General features: G+C 39.1%; 1 protein-coding gene across 6 annotated transcripts in view; it reads right to left on the bottom strand.

Annotated features, from left to right (window-relative positions):
• NEK10 (NIMA related kinase 10) overlaps nt 1-21771 on the bottom strand; it is a 192433-nt gene that overhangs the window by 94133 nt on the left and 76529 nt on the right. For all 6 annotated transcript variants that reach the window (XM_033133041.1, XM_033133040.1, XM_033133042.1 and 3 more), the window contains one exon: nt 13234-13309. In XM_033133041.1, the coding sequence (XP_032988932.1) occupies nt 13234-13309 (76 nt within the window). The remainder of the gene's footprint in view (nt 1-13233; nt 13310-21771) is intronic.

The following is a 21771-nucleotide window of genomic DNA, read 5'->3' as shown; positions in this document are numbered from 1 at the left end:
TGAACATGTGATAGTCTTTACACAGGTAGTAGAGACTCTCATAGAGAGAAGATTTCTATCAGCCTCTATTTTCAGTTCTTACTATCATGTCTATTTTTTATTCATTTTATTTCTCAATTACAGTCGACATTCAATATTATTTCACACTAGTTTCAGGTGTACAGCATAGTGGTTAGACATTTATATAATTTATGCAGTGATCCTGCCAATTAGTCTAATACCCTCCTGGCACTGTATATAGTTATTACCATAACATTAACTATATTCCCTATGCTGTACTTTGCATCCCCATGACTATTTTGTAACTACCGATTAGTACTTCTTAATCCCTTCCCCTTTTTTAACCCTGCCCCCCAACCCCCCTCCCATCTGGCAACCATAAGTTTGTTCTCTTTATCTATGAGTCTGTTTCTGTTTTGTTTGTTCATTTATTTTGTTCTTTAGATTCCACATATGTGAGATCATATGGTATTTGTCATTCTCTGTCTGATTTATTTCGTTTAGCATAATACCTTCTAGGTCCATCCATGTTGTAGCAAATGGTAAGATTTCATTCTTTTTTAAGGCTGAGTAATATTCCATGTATATATGCACCACATCTTCTTTGTCCAATTGGGTATTGATGGGCACTTAGGTTGCTTCCACACCTTGGCTATTGTAAATAATGCTGCAGTGAACATAGGGGTACATATATCTTTTTGAATTACTGTTTTGGGTTTCTTTGGCTAAATAACCAGGAGTGGAATTACTGGGTTATAAAATAGTCCTATTTTTAATTTTTTGAGCAACCTCCAAACTGTTTTCCATAGTGGCTGCATGAATCTGCAATCCCACCAACAGTGCATGAGGGTTCCCTTTTCTCCACATCCTCCCCAACACTTATTGTTTGTTGATCTGTTGATGATGGCCATTCTGAGAGGTGTGAGGTGATGTCTCATTGTAATATTAATTTGCATTTCTCTGATGATTAGCATTATATTATATCTATTTTGAAATGATCATGACATTATCAGCCTCGTACTGCCATCTCGTTTGCAAAGTCAATGCCGGCAAGGGAAGCCCAGAATTATAGAAGGCAGAAAGTCTCTCTGGGTGAGATTGTGAAAAAAAAAAAAAAAAAAAAAAAAACTTTTTTTCAACTCCATCTACTATGAGGAAAATCTGAAAACAGTTGTCAGGGACTTCTTTATTGATTTTCAACTATCAACATAGGAGAATACGAGTATGCCCAGAAGGACTTATGAAAATTTTAGATTAGTTCAGAGACCAGAAGAGGATCAGACATACAACTTCTGTCTGGCTTGTACAAAGACTTCGAGGCCACATTGCAAGTGTATCTGTGATGTACCAGTCAGAGCTTTCTTCCTGGTAAGTCAAAGCAGGTGCTGCAGGTGTCTTGCCCACGTCCCTTCACACTTACTTCTTCAAAGCACACTGGCCTGAATTCCAAACATTTGCAGGATTGTCTGAGGAGTTTCTTTCACCGTTTGGACCTTTTCTGCTTTCAGCATGACAGGCCTCAAGTATCCAGTGAATTCATGTACCCTGGGAACAACCCTTAACCAGCGACAGGTCTTAACTGATGTATAATCATCCCACTCTCTCCTTTTGGATGGAATCATCGAGTTATGCATTTAAACTGGCTCCTGCAGGTTTGAGCTGCTGTAGCCCAGTGGTAACTTGTCTTGAGAAATTCTTTACCGTCTGCCTTCCCTTCCCTGCCTCATTTCCCCACACCCATACCCCTGTTTCCTAGGATCCCTTCCAGAATAAACCACTTGCACTTGAATCCTTGTTTCAGGATGTGCTTTTGGGGCAACTCAAACCAAGAGAAAAGTGAAAGGAACCCAGCAAGTTTAGAAAAATAGAGGAATTTATTGGTAGGCTTTGTAAGTACAGGGTGAGCAAAGCTGCAGCTGGGTCTTGGGGAAAATGGAATCTAGGGGCTGGATATTGCCTGAAGTCTGTCTCTTATTCTCTCCAAGTGTTGGCCTCATTCTCTCAGACTGGCCTGCTCCATGACGACAAACACAGCCACCAAACATTCCTGGGCCTTCCACGTCCCAGCTTCATCTCTTTACCGAGTCTCAGCTAAACATATTCCCAGGAAGGAACTCTAATTGCATCAGCCTGAATGAAGGAAACACTCCTACTCCTATCATTTTTGCCAACAGGGTGGGAGTGGTAGGACTGGCCGACCTGGGTCGTGGCCTACCGACAAGTGCCAAGTCTGGGCAAACCATGTATGGCCAAGGAGGCAAGATCTCTAAGGCAACGGCACTTACTAAACCACCCACTTGGAGTAGAGTGAGGGAAAGAAATCTTTTCCTAAAGAATGAAGCTGTTGCTCCCGCATAACAACAGCTATTTATTAAATCTGTGCTACACTCCAGATGCTACTGCTATCTAGCTGGGTTTTTCTTCCTTTTTTTCTTCCTTCTTTCCTTCCTTCCTTCCTTCCTTCCTTTCCTTTCTATTAGTCTTTTTGATCCTCATAACAACATTATGAAGTAGGAACTATCATTATCACCACCTACTGCAATATTTCAGATTGGAATGTTGAGACCCAGAAAAGGGAAGTCACTTGCCCAAAGTCAAACAGGAAGATGAGAGCCAGGATTAAACCCAGGTTGTCCAGTTCTAGAGTCTGAACTGGGTCATGTTGGCTCCCAAGGGAAGCCACAGCCCTGCAGGCAAAACCACTGACATCTCATTACTTCTTTCACTGTTGCCATTTGGTGCACTGTTTACTAAGTTTATGAATAAAGCAGACTGTTATAAAAATTGGAAATGAATTCAGATGAAATAAGGTGAGGGAAGCTGGGTAGACTGAGAGGCAAATGCTTTTTTGGGAATAAAGCCCTCTTGAAACCCTAGAGCACTAAGATGTCATTAGGTAATTTATACATAAAATCTTTAAAATTTAACCACCAAATGTGTGGTTATCACTTTCTGAGAAAATGAAGGTTTTGAAATGGTCGAGTGTTGCCAATGTGTATCAAAATTATATACAGCTCACATTTTCAAATTTTTATGTTGACATTTTATTACAGACCATAGTATTGTCACAGATTGACAGTTTATTGTTTTGTTTTTATGTATTTTTTTATAAAATCCTTCCCCCAAGGGCAGCTTGAATTTCAAAGTAATGGACATGTAACTATTATCCTACTGTTTTAGAGAAAACATCATCTGACACTTCAAAAAAGGTTTTCTTTTTTTGGTGTTGTGCTACTGCCTCTCCTAGGATTGCTATGAGCATTCCAAAATGTCAAAATTTAAAAATTAATCATTAAAATTAAGTTTAAAAAAATTAATGATAATGTAGAATATTAAAATTAGCTAAATAAGTTATGACAGAAATTGATGTAAAGGGAAATGTGACTGGTAAGGTCATTTGGGGTAAAATTCATAAGAATAAGACAAGTTGACTGCAGCACTGCAAAAAAACTAAAATGTTTCTTTAATTCCTTTAACCCTGATATGGTAATTTGGCCTTCATATTTTCCCATTATTTAAATCCTCTGACTTCCCCTACTCTTTCCTTTTCCTGTTTACCCTCTTCACTGTTATCTCTTTTCTTGTTCACTTTTGACTTGTTACCATTTTATCAGTCATCCAGATTCACTTCCAAGCAAGTTCTGTCACAATGGCTGAATAGGAGGAAGATGTAAGTCACTTTGCATAATGCTTACCTAGTACATAGACTATGATGCAATCCTTACACAGAAAAATGTGATACCCACCCCATCCCCACGGGCCTTTCCTTCAAATTTTGTAGCACTGGAAGGTCCCTGTTCTACCCATGGCTTTCTGTATTGTGTCTGGGGACTTTCTATATGCACCTGATCACGGCTCTTACAAGCTTTGTATGGAAAAGGACTTAAGTCATCAACTCCTGACAAGTGCTGGGATAGCTACTACATAAGGGACAGGGAAAATGGTAAATGCATACGTCCCTCTTCCATTCCATTTTCCCGGTTTTATTCTGTAAATTTTCCAAAAAACAGCACTTCCATTAAGTAACTGTCAGGCTCAGAGATACCCTATAATGGTATGAGATGTTCTATAAATACCAAGAGGAAAATTCCATGTCTCCCATTATTTCAACATAAATCCCAACCCAACCACACCATAGCTCCTGCTGTCCCCTAACTATGCTCAGTCTTTCAGAATTAAACTGAAGGATGATTTCATTTTCACAACTCTGAGATGTACCAAAGCTGGAAGCACAGAGAAACGTAACAAGTATTGTGTGGAAGAAATAAAGCATTGACCACGTCATGGCAGTGTGTAGCTGTATTCAGGTGTGCTGGGTCAAACTCTACCAGCTTAATGCTTTCTAGCTCCTAATGCACTCTTCAGTAAACGATGGATTTCCTTGAAGTGTTTCTCCTTTAAAGTGAGCACCATGCTAAGCTTTCTCTGTAGAAGGTGTTAGAGGGACGACATCACCAGCAATTCAAGGAAGAGACTTCCTGAAATTTCTGGCTGGGCTGGGCTAGGCAGTACAGGGGCAAGACTATGCGGGGGAGCCCGCCCAGTCACAGGCCAAATCGCTGTCCCTCTGCAACCTGCAGCCTCAGGCTGGTAATCACCTTTCTGCAGCCCCTAAACACAGAAGTCAGCGTCCCTGCACAGGCTGCACTCTCTGAAGTTCTCAGGCTTGTGCAGTACCTGGACTTGACCCCATTCCTCCCTCCCTGTGGCCCTCAAACGTTGAAGGCCTTGTACCCTCCTGCCGCATGCCCCAGCCATGGAGGGAGTGTTGATTGCCTGCTCACCCACCTGTCCTGCAGAGGGTTGCTTCCTGCTGGCCCAGCAGCCCCGGACCAGCGCCAGCCTGGCCCATCCAGCCGATTTCTCTGCTGGCCAGTGGGCTGAACCACACCTTCTGCAGTGAGGTCTTAACCTCTTCCAAGTTCGTCCTTCCCTGGATGCTCTCCCTTAGCCTGAAGGTACCATGCACAGTTTCCTTATACATTCTAGCTACTCCTTTATCATAGCTACTCATTCTTTATTAAACTTCCCCTGTTTAACCCACCACGCCATTTCTGTCTCCTGATTGGATCCAGACTGTTCCACTTTACTCTGAGCAGATTTAGGGCTGAAGTGCTAGCTGCTCATGTTTAAAACAGACTGTTTCTTTGTATCACAGCTCTTAAATTCTGAAGCCATGTAGGGTCTTATGATTATTTTTGACTGGACTACAATGCTATATTATGGCTTATTGAATACAGCCACAAACTCTGTGCAGCTCCTTCCAACCTAAGGTAAATGTACTTCTTGGCCTATCCCTTGAATTTCGGCTGGCCTTAACTTGTTTGTGGAAGGAAGGATGTTAGGTGATGGCCGAGGCTAGCCCTTAAATGACCTTGCAGCTTCCACTTTTGCCCTCTTGGAATGCTGCTCCAGCACAGTCATGTGAACAAAAGGCTGCCTGGAGGAGACTCGAGGAGCCCTAGCCAAGAGTCAACACCCACTGCCAGATACGGGAAGTCATGTGCAACCTCCTGGCTGAGCCAATAATTAGCTGAGTGCGTCCACACGAGTGAGTCCAGGGGAACCCACAGGGGAACTGCCTAGAGAACACACACAAACTGTTGTTGTTTTAAGTAAGCAAATTTGGGGATGATTCGTTCGATAGCAATAGAGGACCAAAATATACATCTTCCCATCATCAAATAATTCTTTTAATTTCTCAATTATTTAACAAATTGATTTGTGTTAAATACATAAGGGCATTTATTTTGACGAGATCACGGTCCCTCTCACAAAATCATTTTATTATAGTAAGATGTCTGACCATTCTGTGATCCCTCTCACACCTCCTTCCAAGGGGAAATGTGGAATGTATTACATAAAGACTTGGGTATCAAATGTTTAAAGTGACAAACTGGACAAGTAAATAAATATGGAGAAAGAAATCCATTGTTTACAGACCCATATTTACTTGTAAAAATAAAGACTATGAAAAGGTAAGGAGGGGCGGCGGGTTGGCTCAGTTGGTTAGAGCACAGTGCTCATAACACCCAAGTTGCTGGTTCGATTCCCACAAGGGCCGGGCCAGTGAACTGCGCCCTCCACAACTAGATTGAAAACAATGACTCCACAAGATTGAAAAAAAAACAACAACTTGACTTGGAGTTGATGGGTCCTGGAAAAACACACTGTTCCCAAGTATTCCCCTATAAAAATTTAAAAAAAAATAAAATAAAGGTAAGGAAATTAAGATATAGACGTTGAAGACCAGTGATTTGGAATTACCAGTTGATAAAGAAGCAAGGGCTTCCACTGACAAAATCAATCAGCAAAGAGCCCCCGTTCTTGCCATTTAGAGAGTTCAGAACAAAGCAGACTCTGAAAAATCCGTAATGTACGTGGCAATATTTAGACTTTTAATCTTGGCTAAGCCAAGTATTTAGCAATGCCAGAGACACACAAAATGAAAACTAGCCATATCCTAACTATATACTATAAAGTGTATTTTTCCCCCACCCGTACTCTTCCCATGCTGTCAGTAGATTCAAAACACACTATAAATGTCAAAATTATATGAGGCTATAAATGTCATCAACTTGGAATTGCTATTTTTTTATTTTCTAGAAAGTCTATAACTTTTCATTTTTAATTCCGATAGGGTTTCTGGACATTATTAAGTCTGCTATTAGTATTCAAAACCTATCTAAAATGTATTTATAAAGTGTTGAATGACAAGAAATCTGTGAAAATCAGGAAAACATTCTAAACAAGAATTTTCACTTGAACAAAAGTAAAACTCAGCAAATAAATGTACGATAAACATTACCTGGAATGCAGGCATTCTAAAGAACAAATCACAATGTCCCTGAAACAGCCATCAACCATAGTGCGCCATTTCTAGTTCCTGACATATCAGTGGAGTCTACCAGTGATTTGCCACTTAGTCAGCAGGCAGCCTACAGAGCGGTTAAGAACACACACCTCCGGGTCAGGCTGCCTGATTTGGATGTTTGCATCCACGCTCCTCCACTTCCTCGCTGTGTGATGTTGGGCAAGATCACGTAACCTCCCGAAAGGTTACTTAAGATAATCACACCTGTCTTAAAGGAGGTTGGAGAATTAAATGACTTAATATTTAGAGTAGTTTACAACAGTGCCTGCCACCTAGGCAACTCTTTACACGTGTTTGATAAACACAAATAAGTAAAAATAGGTGGTTGGCAACATAATTCAAGACATTCTGGGGTAGAGCATCATTAAAATATGCTCTCTGGTAGTTTCTATTTAGCAGCTTCTATTTTAATTTCACAAGACCATGTGACCTGTTCCACTGAGTCATTAAGATGTATTTAGATTTCAATGTGTGCAAGAAATCCTGAGTTCACTCAAAAGTCCCACCTACCTCACCTAAGCAGATAATGTAATAAAACAATTCTCTGAGTGTGTGTGTGTTGTATGTATTTATAGAGCCTGGGGTGGAGGGAAGGGTAATATTATTCAGGTAAATCTTATCCTGCTAGGCTACGGAGAAGCCATAAATAAAAGCAATTACAGGCAAAAGCATCCTTGCATCCCACCTGTTCAAGGAACCACTTTAGAAAATTCTGTACCTCCAGGTTCCCTGTCTTTGCATGCTAATAAGCTCATATTCCTTCCCTTTTATACTCCTCAGCGGCTTGGGCCTGGCTGCTAGAAAAATCCTCATCCCTACTAGTAACCAAAGCAGCCAGCCAGAGAGCAAATGTAGAGACAGGCAGGGAGAAGGAGCTATAAATAAACACAGCACAAGTAACTCTCCTCTATGGTGATTATTAAAAAATGAATCTGATTCTTAGACACAATACAATCTATACATTCAAATGAGCACAATCTTTTCAAATTTTAGACTAACAGCAAACAACAATCACTATTATCTAGTGCGTGCTTACCACATGCCAGGCTATACCCAGCACTTGACATGCACACCTCATTTACTCTCACAACAATCGTTGAAGGTAGACACTATTAATATTCCTCATCTGTGGCTGAGGAAACTGAGGAACATAGAAGTTCAATAATTGATAACTCTCAGCAGCAGCCCTAGGACTTAAACCCAGGCAGTCTAATCCCAGAGACTGTACTCTTATAACCCTCCAACCACTTCTGTCAATATTACGTTCTTTTTCCAATTACGCTCTTAGTTTTGAAAATTCCTTTTAGCAACTTCCCTCAGGGCCAATTTATCGATCACAAAAAAATGCTTGTCTCAATAATTTATAATAATTCCATGTTATTTTTAAAAAATGATAACCTACTTGATCCCATTATTCACTGTTCCAGTAACTATGGAAAATATAAAGTAAATAAATGGGACAAAATAAAATAAAACAGACCTTGGCACCAAGGTACTGACTGTTTCCAACTGAAAACACTTTGAGCTTCTCTGAGGCAAAAGTCAGAAAAGTTCAAAGATTTGTTAGTTCTTTAAAGCCTGATAAAAATGCACCTGGATTTTTTAATCACATTAAAATAAAGAATATAATCAATATCATTCAGCCATAAAAATAAGAAAACCCAGCTATTTGCAACAACATGGATGAATCTGGAGGTCATTATGCTAAGTGAAATAAGCAGAGAAAGGCAAAAAAAAAAAAAAAAGTAGATTTCATAGAAACAGAGAATAGAATGGTGGTTGCCAGGAGCTGGGAGGAAGGAGAAATGGGGTGATGAAGGTCAAAGGGTACAGTTTTCAGTTATAAGAAGAATAAGTTCTGATGATCTAACATACAACATGGTGAAACTATAGTTAATAATATGGTGCTGTATACTTGAAATTTGCTGAGAGTAGATCTTAAGCATTCTCTCAACAACAACAACAACAACCAATAAGAGTTAACTATGTGAGGTGATGGGTATGTTTATTGTCCTGATCTTGCTAACCATCCCACATTGTCTGTCTATCAAATCATTGCATTATACATTTTAAATATATGTAATTATATTTGTCAATTTTTCCCAATTACTCCTCAATAAAGTTTTTTTAAAGACATTTTCAGACAAACCAAAAAAGAAAAACAAAAAACCAAAAACAATAAAAACCCAGAATTATTTATTTTCACTGTAATAATTCAAAATATGTTTTAGGATTCTGTCCATCTGCTCTTCTTGGCCCCAGGGAAACAACGGTGAACAAAACAGACAACAGCCCTACTTTTTGGAATTTGTGTTTTAGTGGGACAGACACAGGATAAACCAATTAAAAACAACCTAATGTCAGATAGAGGCCAGTGTTATGAAAAAATAAAGCAAGATAAAGAGATAGAGTCTGAAGAAGGTTGCTATTTGGGGCAGGTGATCAGAAAAACGTCTCTACAAAGTGGCATGTGAGCAGAGACCAGAGGGAAGTAAGGAAGTAAATTGTAGCTACCTGGAGGAAAAGCATCCAGGTCAGAACATTTTGGAGATCTGAAGGAACAGCAAAGGGGGACAGTGATAGGGGATGAGAAATGTGTTACAGTGAAAGAAGCAATTTTCTTTATAGTTCATTATTTTAGGTACTATTCATAATCATGCAAGTATTAGATCATTCATATAGTAAATATTTCTTAGGGTGCCAAACTCTGGGCTCATTACTGGGGACAGTGATGAACAAAATCATGATGGCCTATCATGAAAAACTTCACCTTTGAGAAGAAAAAGTGCATAAAGTGTACAGAGAAGGGGAAACGTTCCCTGTTTAGGGAAGGTTCGTCTGAGAAGGCTACCTTGCAGCTGAAAGGCCAAGGATGAAAAAGAGCTAACCAGATGACAAGTGGGAAAAAAGAGTATTCCAGGCAGTGGAAACAAAACAGCGTGTGCAAAAAGCCCTGTGGTCAGAACATAGAGGAACATAGAGGAAACAGCTAAGCATTGCTAGAGTTAAGTGTGGGTGAGGTAAAGCTGGATGACTTCGTAGAGGCTGGAACACGTAGGGTTGTCTGCTTGTAGCTCCTTTGGAAGTTACTGAAGTGGTTTGTCATTTAACAGTTTCAGAGTTCTGAGTATATTACAGCTTTCTTAAGAACTTACGAGGTACAGTCAATAGTTCAGCATGCTTCATTTTGACTCTACTTGTCCTGGTTTACCTACAGGTTTATTTTGATCCATCCACTGAAAACTTCACCAGCTTTTCTTTTAATTAGCTAATGTCATAACATGAATGGGATTACACTAAGCAATAAAGTCTCAAAGAATTCTCATTCCAGGATAAGTCAAAGTTTTCAATTTTTATTAGATCATATTTGCTTATTATCCAGCTATCCCAAATATGTGTTTCGTGAAGAACTAGCCTGACATGTTTCTCAGAGCTTCAAACTCTAAAATCTGAATCTGAAAATGCAGTTGAAAATAACATACAGCTTTGGTCTCTGAAATTGCAGTAGGACATAGAGATTAAAAAAAAAAATCAAACCAAAGACCATATTTGGAGAATATTTCCAAAGCCTAATAATGAATCAAACCGGAGGAAGAAAAGGAGGTTGCACTGACCTTCTGTTCTAGCACAATAAGTCCAGTACTCACACCCCATTTACCCAGCAGCTGAGATACAGAATAAAGAATGCTCTGAGGCTCTTCCTACAAGAACTGATAAAGAGAACTTTCTTCCACTAAGTCACTATCTAAGGGAGCCAAGGCAAAAGACAAGAGCAAAAGGACATGGAAACATCAAGCCCGTCAAACTCTGTGGACCCTGAAGGACAGGGACAGGCGTCCCAGATCCACATCAATAGGCTCAGAGAAGCTCAGAAGGAAGGATCACACAAAGATTACAGAATGTGGAGGGGCATACCCTGGGGATGACTATAGGGGCAATTCAAGAAAAGGCATGAAGGTGTGAGACTCAGACTAGCGACTATGAAAGATACCTTGTTCTATTTTTGTCCAATTTACAAACTCAGAGAAAACCCAAAAATAAGGATACGGAAAATTCAAAAGGAACTGGATAGATTAAACGATTTATTGGGAAACATCTTAAATTTGGAACAGTTAGAACTTGAGAGATTATGACAGCTGACAGTGTCAGGACCCTGGCCAGGTCCCCTCCTACTGACATGCCCAATGCAAGCCTTTGGCATCATCCTGTTAAGCAATGTCCCATGAGTCTCTGCCCAAGGGCTTTCTCCCAGCCCACCCCAGGCAGGCCAGAGTACCTGGAGGGGTTCACTTCCCAACGCAGCCCTCGCCAATGACAAGTGTTCCCACTTACGATTGGAAAAAAATTAAAAAATAAAGTATGTACTACAACCTTTCATTTGGCATATAGGACAACTCTGAAACATCTACACTATATCCCAGATAATCTATGAGTCTGATTACTAATGTTCCCTGTTCTGGCTGCTTTCTCTTCTCTGTCTCATTTCCCCACTCCTCTACCAGTGTTTCCTGGAACCACCTCCCAAATAAAGAATTTCATTTGAATCCTTGTCTGCTGGAGGATCCCAAAGTAAGAAAGCAATAGAATATAATTTAGGACTGAGTTCTCTTAACTCCAGGCTCAGCTGAAGACATCAAAAACTAGGGGGAAAAAAAGACTTGTGAGCCCAATGTCATGGTACAACCCATCATACAAGGATCATTTCTAACAACTAGGGGACAGAGGAGGTAAGAAAAGGAAGTAGAAATAATTTTTTACAGCAATTTAAAAAAATGAAAAGCTTGATACAAAGACGAATGGTAATAAGACATACAGTACATGTTATAGAATAATTGTGATATACCTAAAAGAAATAATAGATTAACTACATTAGGAGGTTCACTTTTCCTAAATGCTCAGCTAATTTAAAAATTAAAGGACAATGTGAATCTGTCTTTGGGCTAATAAAGCAAAATACTTGTCAGGTTTTAGATTTCTTCCTATATCCTCTAGAGATTTCTCTCCCCCACCCAATACACACACACACACACACACACACACACACACACACACACACACACAAAGAGTAATATTAGCAATTCTAAAATTCTAAAATTGGGAATAAATCTGCTTGTCCTAAGTATGATCGACTGAAATCTGAGTTTGTATTTTGTTTGTTGTGTAATTTTGATTGACAATCAAATCTGTTCAGGAATATATGATCACACTTTTGTGATTAAACTTTCATTTTATCTGAAAAAGATTGCAAAGTGAAACAAAAGAAAATTATTCATCTAGCAGAAGTAATGGGTGAGTTAGCCGTGTTGGTAAGAGATTAAGTGTACAGATAAACTTGCAGTTTTCAAGGTACAATATTAGCATGGTCACCAACCTCTGTATCTTCAAGAACAAATATGTAAGAAATTTCTAGTAAAATAAATGAAAATTCACCCTCTAAAACACTATTCAGAACATTTTTTTATGAAAGGAGTTTTTTAAATGAGGCTGTTGTATTTACAGACAATTTCTACCCTCCTCTGAGAAGATTCATTCTGAATTCTACCCCTAGGACTCAACTGCACAATAATAGACTAGATTTAAAAAGAAGATGGAAGTGTCTTGATTGTTTGACCTGATGAATGATACTTCAAGCTATTTCCTTGAAATCTGTTATTTCTACTAACTACGATATCTCTTTGTTAATTTTAACAGATTCAGACAAATGACATGTGATCAGCAAAAGAAGATTCTCACTTCAAAATAATTAATGGATTGCAAAGGAATCCTCAATGCATGCTAAAGAAGTTACAAGTGTCTTGATTCATCAAAATATAAACACTCATTTATCCTAAAAGCAACCAACCTTGTAAACATGTCTAAGTATATGTGTCATCATTTATTCACTCACACAATAAAATTTATTAAGCACCTACTATTCGCCAAATGCTGGAAAATACATATTAGACCCTTCCCCTGCCCTTGAATGTTTATAGGCAGACAGAAAGAAAAAGAATCTTATAAACCACAGGTGCAATAAAATGTTCCAAGTGCCATGTTGGGTAGCAAATCAACTAGCGCATTCACAGCTTCATTCAACAACTACTGCACACCTACAACGTGCCAAGGATCATTTCAATTTATAGGTAAGAAAAGTAGTCCCCATGAGGAGCAGAGTTACCCTAGAGGAATGATAACTGGTTGTTTTATACACACATAATGATGTATAATTCTATACACGTATATTACCTAAGTAATTGGGGAAAACTTACTAAATATGCTTCTTTTCCTAAAATTGTCTTGCCTTTGTGAGCCAAGAAAAGAAATGAAAGCCCAAACCAGGTAAGTATGATGTTTGAGAGCCATAAAATAACTGTCCTTACCAGGAATACAGGATTGTTCCAACAACAGATGTGAGTTTACTGTTTTCTTGTTTTTGCTTTGCCAGGCCAAAGTCAGCTACAATTCACAAAACAAAACAATGTTACTATATTTTCCCAGCATTACATCATTCCTTAAGTTTTACAATAACTGTTACAGTTCACAACTGAAAGCTTGCCTTCTATTTTTATTTACCTTGTGGCAGAACGCCCTATGTACCAATCTTCCATACCACTCTCAGCCTTAATGAATGGCATACATATAATATGACATTATGCTATACATTTTGACATAATAAGGTTTATCGTTAAAAAAACTAAAGTCTTACTGACTGAAACATAGGACAAAGTACTAATTGAACTTGTGATTTCACTTTTTAAATTATCTTTCATAATGTCAAATTAACAGAATGAACTTAATATTGTGGCATATGGCAATCATGACCTCATCTGCCCAAAAAAAATAAATAAATACATAAACATAAGGTAAGCTTGAATAACCACCATGAACATCTAAAAACCTGAACTAAATGTAATCTATTGGTACCAAATCACACTAACTATGATTTTCAAAATCATCTCAAAATATTTACATACCAATATAAATATAATATACCAATATAAATTCAGATTACATACCAATATAAATATAAATTCGGATTTATACCAACATAAATTCGGATTTTTAATTTAGAACACCAAATATTTATATTTATTTAATATTAGCACTAGCTGTACATTTCAAATCACCTACAAATACTCTTCTTTTTTAAACCACTTAACAACTTAGGCCAACATGGTAGAAACTTATCCTTCATATCTTCACTGTACAGATTTACCAACATTTCAAGAGACTTAATTACCACGATTACGCAAAAACACAGTGCTGAACCAGACCAGCCCTGGAGAAAGAGAGGCTGAGTTTCAGCCAAAAGCTAGAACTAATTGCCAGCCATGTGAGTGAGCCTCTTGGAAGAGGGAGTCCAGGCTTCAGATGATGCAGCCCTGGTTAACAGCTTGACTAAAGCCTCCTGAGAGTCCCTGAGTCAGAACCACCCAGCTATGCTGCTCCTGAATCTCTGATGCTCGGAAATGGTGATAACAGAAATGTTTGTTATTTTCAGCTGCTAAGTTTCACAGGAATTTGTGCCACAGCAATGGATAATTAATACAACCGCTAACACCCCAGTCCAAGCCACCGTGAAGTCTCATCTACGCGACTGAACTACAATTCCTCAACAGCCTCCCAGCTTCCATCACTCCCTCCAAAACATAACTCGCCATTCCAGAGCCAAAAGGAACTTTGACAAACCTAGAGCAAACATCCACACTTAACGAGGTTACAATTCTACAAAGACGTCTGATAAATACTAAGAACCAAGGCTAAATTCCTAATAGGCATAGGAGGCCATACATATATTACCTGGGTTTTCAGAAAGCCTTTCTTGAACATACTACCAAAAATGTGTCCCCTTCTTCAACACCCTTCTATTACATTTACTTAATTCTTGCCACCTTTCATTCTCTGAACTTGTTTCTATTTAATATTCATTTATACATTTAGGGTCTGTTATTCCTAACTAGTATGCAAGATCCAGGAGAGCAAGGACTTGGTATCATTTATCATATAGATTGACAGATAGCTTTTGATAAATATATAGATATATATATTCATGTGGATGTGTCTAGCTGTTATCTATCTATCTACCTATCTCAAACCAGTAGTACTCTTAACAAATGGGAAATGTTAGAGGGCTAAATTATAGGAAGTGTTGTAAGAACCATTCACGAGCAAGATGGCTTGCTATAACCTTTCTATTCCTCTATTCTGTAATGGAGAAAATTAGTATTAATAGAAATAGTAGAGTATTTTAATATTTTTAGAGGCTCACTATAATCTTAGCACACATAAACCTTGACCAATTTGCAATCTAAAATAATACTTTAACTTTTAGTTCTAATTCTACATAGAAATTATCTTGTTTTTCTGAAAATGGCATTGATTTTGAAAGGCAGAAACTAAGGAGTGGTACTCAACAATGATTCTACTCACTCCAGTTAATTTAGATAAATGGCTGAAACTCAGACTGATGTCTGTAAAAACACAGATGGTTGAGAAGTATTCTTAAAGAGAGTAAAAGCTAATATTGTTCGGCCATTTGGAAGATTTTGGTAGTAGCAGTAATGTTTCTATTATTCTTTTCTCATTTGTGATCATATTTGGAGTAGAGGAAATGGTTTTATTTCAGGCAGTGTGGTCATAAAAGCATTCATGTGCTATAACAGAAATTCAAAAACAGCAACAGAAAACATTTTTGTTTTTCCCTGTGCATTACCACATAGCACATTATGCAAAAAAGAATTAGGATTAAAAAAAAAACCCTCTCCTTTGATGGAACAAACGATACAGGAAATGTTAAAGGCTGTAGCATGTTTCTACAGCCTGCAGCTGTTAACTTCAGATGGAAAAGGTGTGTGGTCTCTGGTTGAGTTCTCAGATTCTTACTCTGTCATTTACTACTGGTGTGAAACTGGACACATCACTCAGCTGCTCTGCTCAAAAATGGCCTATAAAACTTACCTTACATTTTGCAAGGATTGCTCCAACAACTTTATAATAGATGAGAAGAATTTTGAAATACTATACAAATGTGTGGTATTTCCATCCCTCTCCACAGGGAGCTTTCACCCATCACACATATGTCAGTAACTCCCAAATTCCCAGCCAAGCCAGAATGCTCCAGCCTCTGTTTGGAGCTTCATCTGCAGCACCTGCCCCTTCACACCCCAGATTAGGCTCATTATTCACAGTCCTCTAGGATATTCCAAACGACGAGTGGCAACTCACTGTCCCCATTTCCTGGGCATAAAATCTCTGCCTCTTCCTTCTTGCTCCTCTATTCATCCACTCACCAGCTCTTGTATCTGAACCATTGTTTTGAATCTATGGCCATAGTTTAAATGTGCCATGAGTCTGTGCCCTCCTTTCTCCTTCCATAATCTAGGTGCCCCTCATCAGAAAGCATTTCCTTCTTATCCGTTCTACAGGGTATTTAACAATCTGCCAACCTTTGTCTTCAACACAACAGGACCCTATATAAGTACCACAAGGTCTCCTGATTCCTATTCTTCATAAAGATTACAGCTGCCCTATCTGGTCTTTGAGACTGTCCATTTATTCATTGATTCACTCATTTGTCCAACAAAAATAGAGAGGGTGCCAAAAAATGTATACACATTTTAACAAAGGAAAAAACTATTAAAATTGTAATACTCGATATATACTGATAACAAAGGATGAACACAAGTCACGTTTGACTTCTGCACTTACAAGAGGTGCTCAAAGTAGTTACCATCAGCATCCAGACACTTCTGATTATGGCGAACTACTGCTTGAGCAACGTTGACCAAAGTGTACACTTGTTGTATACATTTATTTGGCACCCCCAGTATATACTAAGCATCTACTATATTCTAGGTACTGGGCTATGTACTAAAGATAAAATGGAAACCACATCAGAAATCATCCACAATGACACAGCACTTAGGGGCCAGTGGTAGAGATACATTGAACAAAGAATCACACGTATAAGTGTAAATTTGAAGTAGTGATAAGATCATTAAAGAACAGGTAAATATATGATGTTATGAAAGGATATAGGGAACACAGCTGATCATGAAAAGCTTCCATGACAAAATGGTGATAGAGTAAATATGTAAAGGAGAACAGGAGTTAACTAGGTAAGAAAGGAAAGTGGAGAAGAGACTTCCAGGTTGAGGAAGCCGCACATACAAAGGTCCTGTGATCAAGTCAGTAGGGTCTATTGAGGAACTGAGAAAAGGCCAGGCCGGCTGGAGGGTAGAAAACAGAGGGTGTGGCCAGGTGATGCAGGACTCCGCAGGCTGTGTACGGATGACCGACCTCTGTTATCACAGGCCAACTTAAAATGTCCATTTCAACAAAGCTCAGCACTTGAAATGAGCACCTTGGTGCCCTCAGACATGCCTGTTTCTTTACCTGAAATTCCTTTCTTAAGGGAGTACTATTAAGATACGTAGTTAAGTGACGAACTCTAGAAGAAGACGTGGTTCATCCCTGGCACTGTCACCTATTATTTGGGTGATTTAAGCAAGTTTCCTTACCTCTCTAAGCCTTTTTATTATCTGTAAATACGGAAATATGCCTCAGATACTGCATGAGATGATGAACATAAGACTTTTACCCTGTAGTACATGCTCAAGAGATATAGCTATGCGTGGTTGCTTCTTTCCTTCGAAGCATAGGTAACATTTTTGAAATCTTAAGGATGTCTTCCCTAAGTGAAAACAAGGAATGACTGACAATTTCAGGAAAGGATCAGTTGAAACCTCCACAATGCTAGTCGCTAACAGAGGAGTCTATCTGAGCACAACTGTGTGAGGAGCCAGAAGGAAGATACCCACCTTGCTACTCTATCTTGTCTACAGTCCTGCTCTTTCCTTCTGCCTCGGTAAATGGAGTGAGCAGCCTCCAAGTTCCAGAGCAAGAGGGTCACCAGTAATGCTCTCTGTGCAGGGCTGCATGGGGGATGCAAAGGGGTTTCCCAGAAAGGTGCTCAGAGTTTTCCCTCAACAAACCCGTCTCACTGGCACTTCCTCCTCTGAAGGCCACTCAGATTTCTAATCCCTGCCACCAAAACTTCTCCTTGACCTTCTTCCAATCGAAGTTCAGCTGTTACTAACAATATTATTTCTAATTCAACAAGTTGGATGCTAATTAAGTCTAAAATTAAAATTTTAAAACAGGGGAAGGAGGAAGGGATTTAATTTTGGGATACCGGGGCGCTCTTCCCCTATGCCACTTCCCACTCTTGCAAAGCTCCCTTCCCCAATGCAGACCCTACCCCTGAGGCAGAGTGAAGATATTTCTTTTTATAATCAGCATCACTATTTTACCGATTTCTAGTTGATGGAGTTGTTATGACTGAGAGCTTCAGGATAAAAAATTCAACACCCGACACAAGCATGCTTTCTGAATTCTAGGTAACTCCCTGTCTACAGCACACAAACTTTTGTCAGTACACTGGATTTTGGGGGAAACTAATGTCCTTACTAAATGTAGTCTCTTTAAAATCATTTTTTAATGTGGGGTTTGTTTCTGGTTACTATTACTTGGAATAATGAAACTACACACATAGTTGTAATATTAAGTAGGAGTGCTAAGAGTCAGATTCTTATAAAAACAGGTCAGGTTCTCTGTCTCTCTCTCTGTGTGTCTCTCTGTGTCTCTCTGTCTCTCTCTCTCTCTCTCTCTCTCTCTCTCTCTCTCTCTCTCTCTCTCTCTCTCTTTTTCTCTCTCTCTCTCTGGTAAGATTTTAAAGTCCAAAAGGCTCCAATGTTTCAGTCCACTAAATCAGATGTGTAGTACAGTGTACTGATGAATTTGTCTGTAAAAATAGACATTCCCACCTACTCACCATGCTGCTTCAGAGAACACACTTTGGGAAAACTCACAGAATGAAAACACGTCCAGAATACATCAGAGTCTACCCTATACATTACAACTTTTTCAGAGGACTAACCCATATCCCAATATGCCGATATGAAAGCACACACTAAAATAAACTGTTATCTTTCATCTTTGGTACTTATACTGCCATATAAACTTGTATAGCCTTATAAACCCAACATTGGAAACTTTCCATTTCCAATGTTTTCCTAAGGTGGTAAAGATTTGATGCCCCCATATTCTCCCACCCAGTCCACTGTCTCTCCAGAAGAGCGTAACTATCTGGCCCAGGGTTAGGAACAGGCTCTTACTTTCCCAGGACTGCCATTCTCAACGTTTCCTCCGAGCCAAGTACTAGTCAAAGCTCAGAATTGAAGAATAACCCACTAACATTGTGAGATGATTATTATTATTATTATTATTATTATTATTATTATTATTATTTTAGAAATAGGATTTGACTGAATTTGCTTCACTGTCTCCTCATTTTACATGACTCAATGGCAATATAAAGAAACTGTGGTGGACTTCACAGAGAATGTTCTTGCTTTCTTAGCAAGAAAGGCAATATGTTGACTGAGAGACATTCCAGAAATCCCATGGCTACCTTTCCCACACAGATGTATGAGAGTATGCCATACAAGTGACTCAATATTCTGTCGTCTTTTAAGAGCACTCAAAGTTCTGTGTCACCTCAAACTCAAATAGACACTATATGTGGTTAATGAAAAGTAAACCACAGATGTAGTTCAAAGTAAGATAAGTCAAGAGACCTACAAAATCTATATGTAGAGTCATTATATGCATATTTGACCGGGAGATTTTACAGGTATATGAGAGCACATGCATATAAGGATTTTGAGTTACCAAAAGAAGTGCAATACTAATTCATTTTTCTTTTAATGACAAACATTTCTCAGAAGCGGTTGAGACAACTAATAGCAATTAAATCTTCTAATTTTCTAGAAACAATTAAAATGCCAAGGATTCTGCCAATATAAGACAGAGCTGACTTGATTTCTCAAACTTCGGAGGCATTCAAGAAAGTAAAATCTTTCCTTCCACACCTTTGGGTTACACTGTTGGCTGAGATGACATTGGGGACCTATTGAATCTCTCTCCAGTCTTGCACACGATTTCCACCTTAATCTTGGTTCCTCTGGCATTAAGCACTCTTTCCAGGAAATCTTGGCTATCATATCAAAATCTCAGACTCACGAAATCTCACATGAAAAAAATCTCATTATTGCCTATTTGCAACTGGCTTCTGAATATTTCCACTGAGATGTGTTTTCGTTCATTAGTTCATTTATTCATTCACTTGTTCATTCATTCTTCTATCCATTTATTCAATGAACATTTATTAAGTGATTTCAGAGGAATAAAGTCAAGGCAAGTGGTTTCCCTTACCTCAAGGAGGAGATGACAATAAACCGACATCCTATGTGCTATGAGAGAGGCAAGCCCAGTGGACTAAGGGAGCCCAGAAACAGAACATATCAGAGGTTGACATCAAAGATGTCATCTGGAGGAATGATGTTTGAACTGAGTAGCAGAAGTGAGGAAGTGTGCTCCAGGCAGAGAGAATGACATGTGTGAAGTCACAGAAGTATACAACCACAGCCTGGTCAGTTCAGAAAAAAAGCAATCTGAACCACGAGGCCAGAGCAAAGGGCATGGGAGAGATCATAAAGAAAGGGCTTTGGGTGCCCTAAGGAATCGAAACTTGATCTTAAACATAATAGGGAGCTACCTGACGGAGTTTAACCAGGAAAAGGATATAATCAGATTTCTAACTCAATATGTCCAAAATCTTACACCTCAAATCTCCTCCCCCAATTCTCTGCCAATGGGATCACAATCTCAAAACTCAGACTCTTTCTCAACTGTTCGCACACCTCGTTAACTGGCCGCCAAATCTTACTAATTCTGGGTCCCAAATAACTGCTGAATCTAGTCCCTCCACCCCATCATCTGCTGCTGCCATAGGAAAATGCACATCATGTCTTTCCTGGACAATTGCAAGAGTCTTTAGTGGCAAATACTGGGGCTAGCTCTCCAAAAGCCACGGGCCACCCCCCTCTCCCTTTCTCATCTCCAACTACTAAGGCTGAAAACTCACTTAGACAGTCCCCCTTAGAGTTAGGGTGGTCACGTGACTTGGGATGAGCTACCACAATGTAAGAAGTCTAATAGAGACCTTCTGTGAAAGAGTTCCTTTAATGATAAAAGGAGATAGCCATTTGAAGAACAGATTTTTTTTTTTCATCCTAGCTGCCACTTGCTTCCTGTCTTTGAATAATGGTGCCTGGAGCCCTGGTCAATCTGTTGAGGATCATGGAGAACAAAGATGGAAAAGCCTAGATCGTGGCTGACCTCTTGAGTTGCTAAACCAGGTCTGGAACTGCCAACTTCCAGACCCCTGGTTCTGAGATAACTGCGTGTCCTCATGGGCTAAGCCATTGGTAGCCTGGCTTGTTGCATCCAAACATATCCTAATTGATACATCTCTAAAACTGGGATCTGTCTCCAGTCAGACCCTGGTGTACCCTCACCTGCGTTACAATTATCCTCTATAATCCAAACCTGATCGCATAATTTCCGATCTGAAATCTCTGAAGATAAGTCTCTGACCAAAGGTCAAGTCCAAGGTCCTCACCCACCAAAGTCTCTACTGTCATGATGTATTCAGTATCGTGCAAGCCCATAGGCACACTGTACTGCTTCAGGTCTCTAATCCTTCCTATTGGCTGTGCTGCCTTCCTGTAATGCATTTATCTCTCCTATTTAACTCCTTACTTGAAGGCCCTACGGGCAGAATTAGTCACAGTTTTTCCTGTGTGTGGTCGTTGTGAAAAGAACTGTTCACCCATATACTTTCCAGGGGAGGAATATATTATTACCAGTAGCAACAGCCAAATATCATTTGAGAAACATCTAGAAATACACACAGCCTGTTTTGCTGCAGAATGAACATGTGACCTCATGCACTAAAGCCTGTGTCTGAATTCTATTACCTATAATTGAATGAGTTGTTGCTTTTTTTTTTTTTT

The sequence above is a fragment of the Rhinolophus ferrumequinum genome, chromosome 17 (genome assembly GCF_004115265.2).
Source record: "Rhinolophus ferrumequinum isolate MPI-CBG mRhiFer1 chromosome 17, mRhiFer1_v1.p, whole genome shotgun sequence".
Taxonomy (NCBI): domain Eukaryota; kingdom Metazoa; phylum Chordata; class Mammalia; order Chiroptera; family Rhinolophidae; genus Rhinolophus; species Rhinolophus ferrumequinum.
This window is presented reverse-complemented; position numbering and strand designations above follow the sequence as displayed.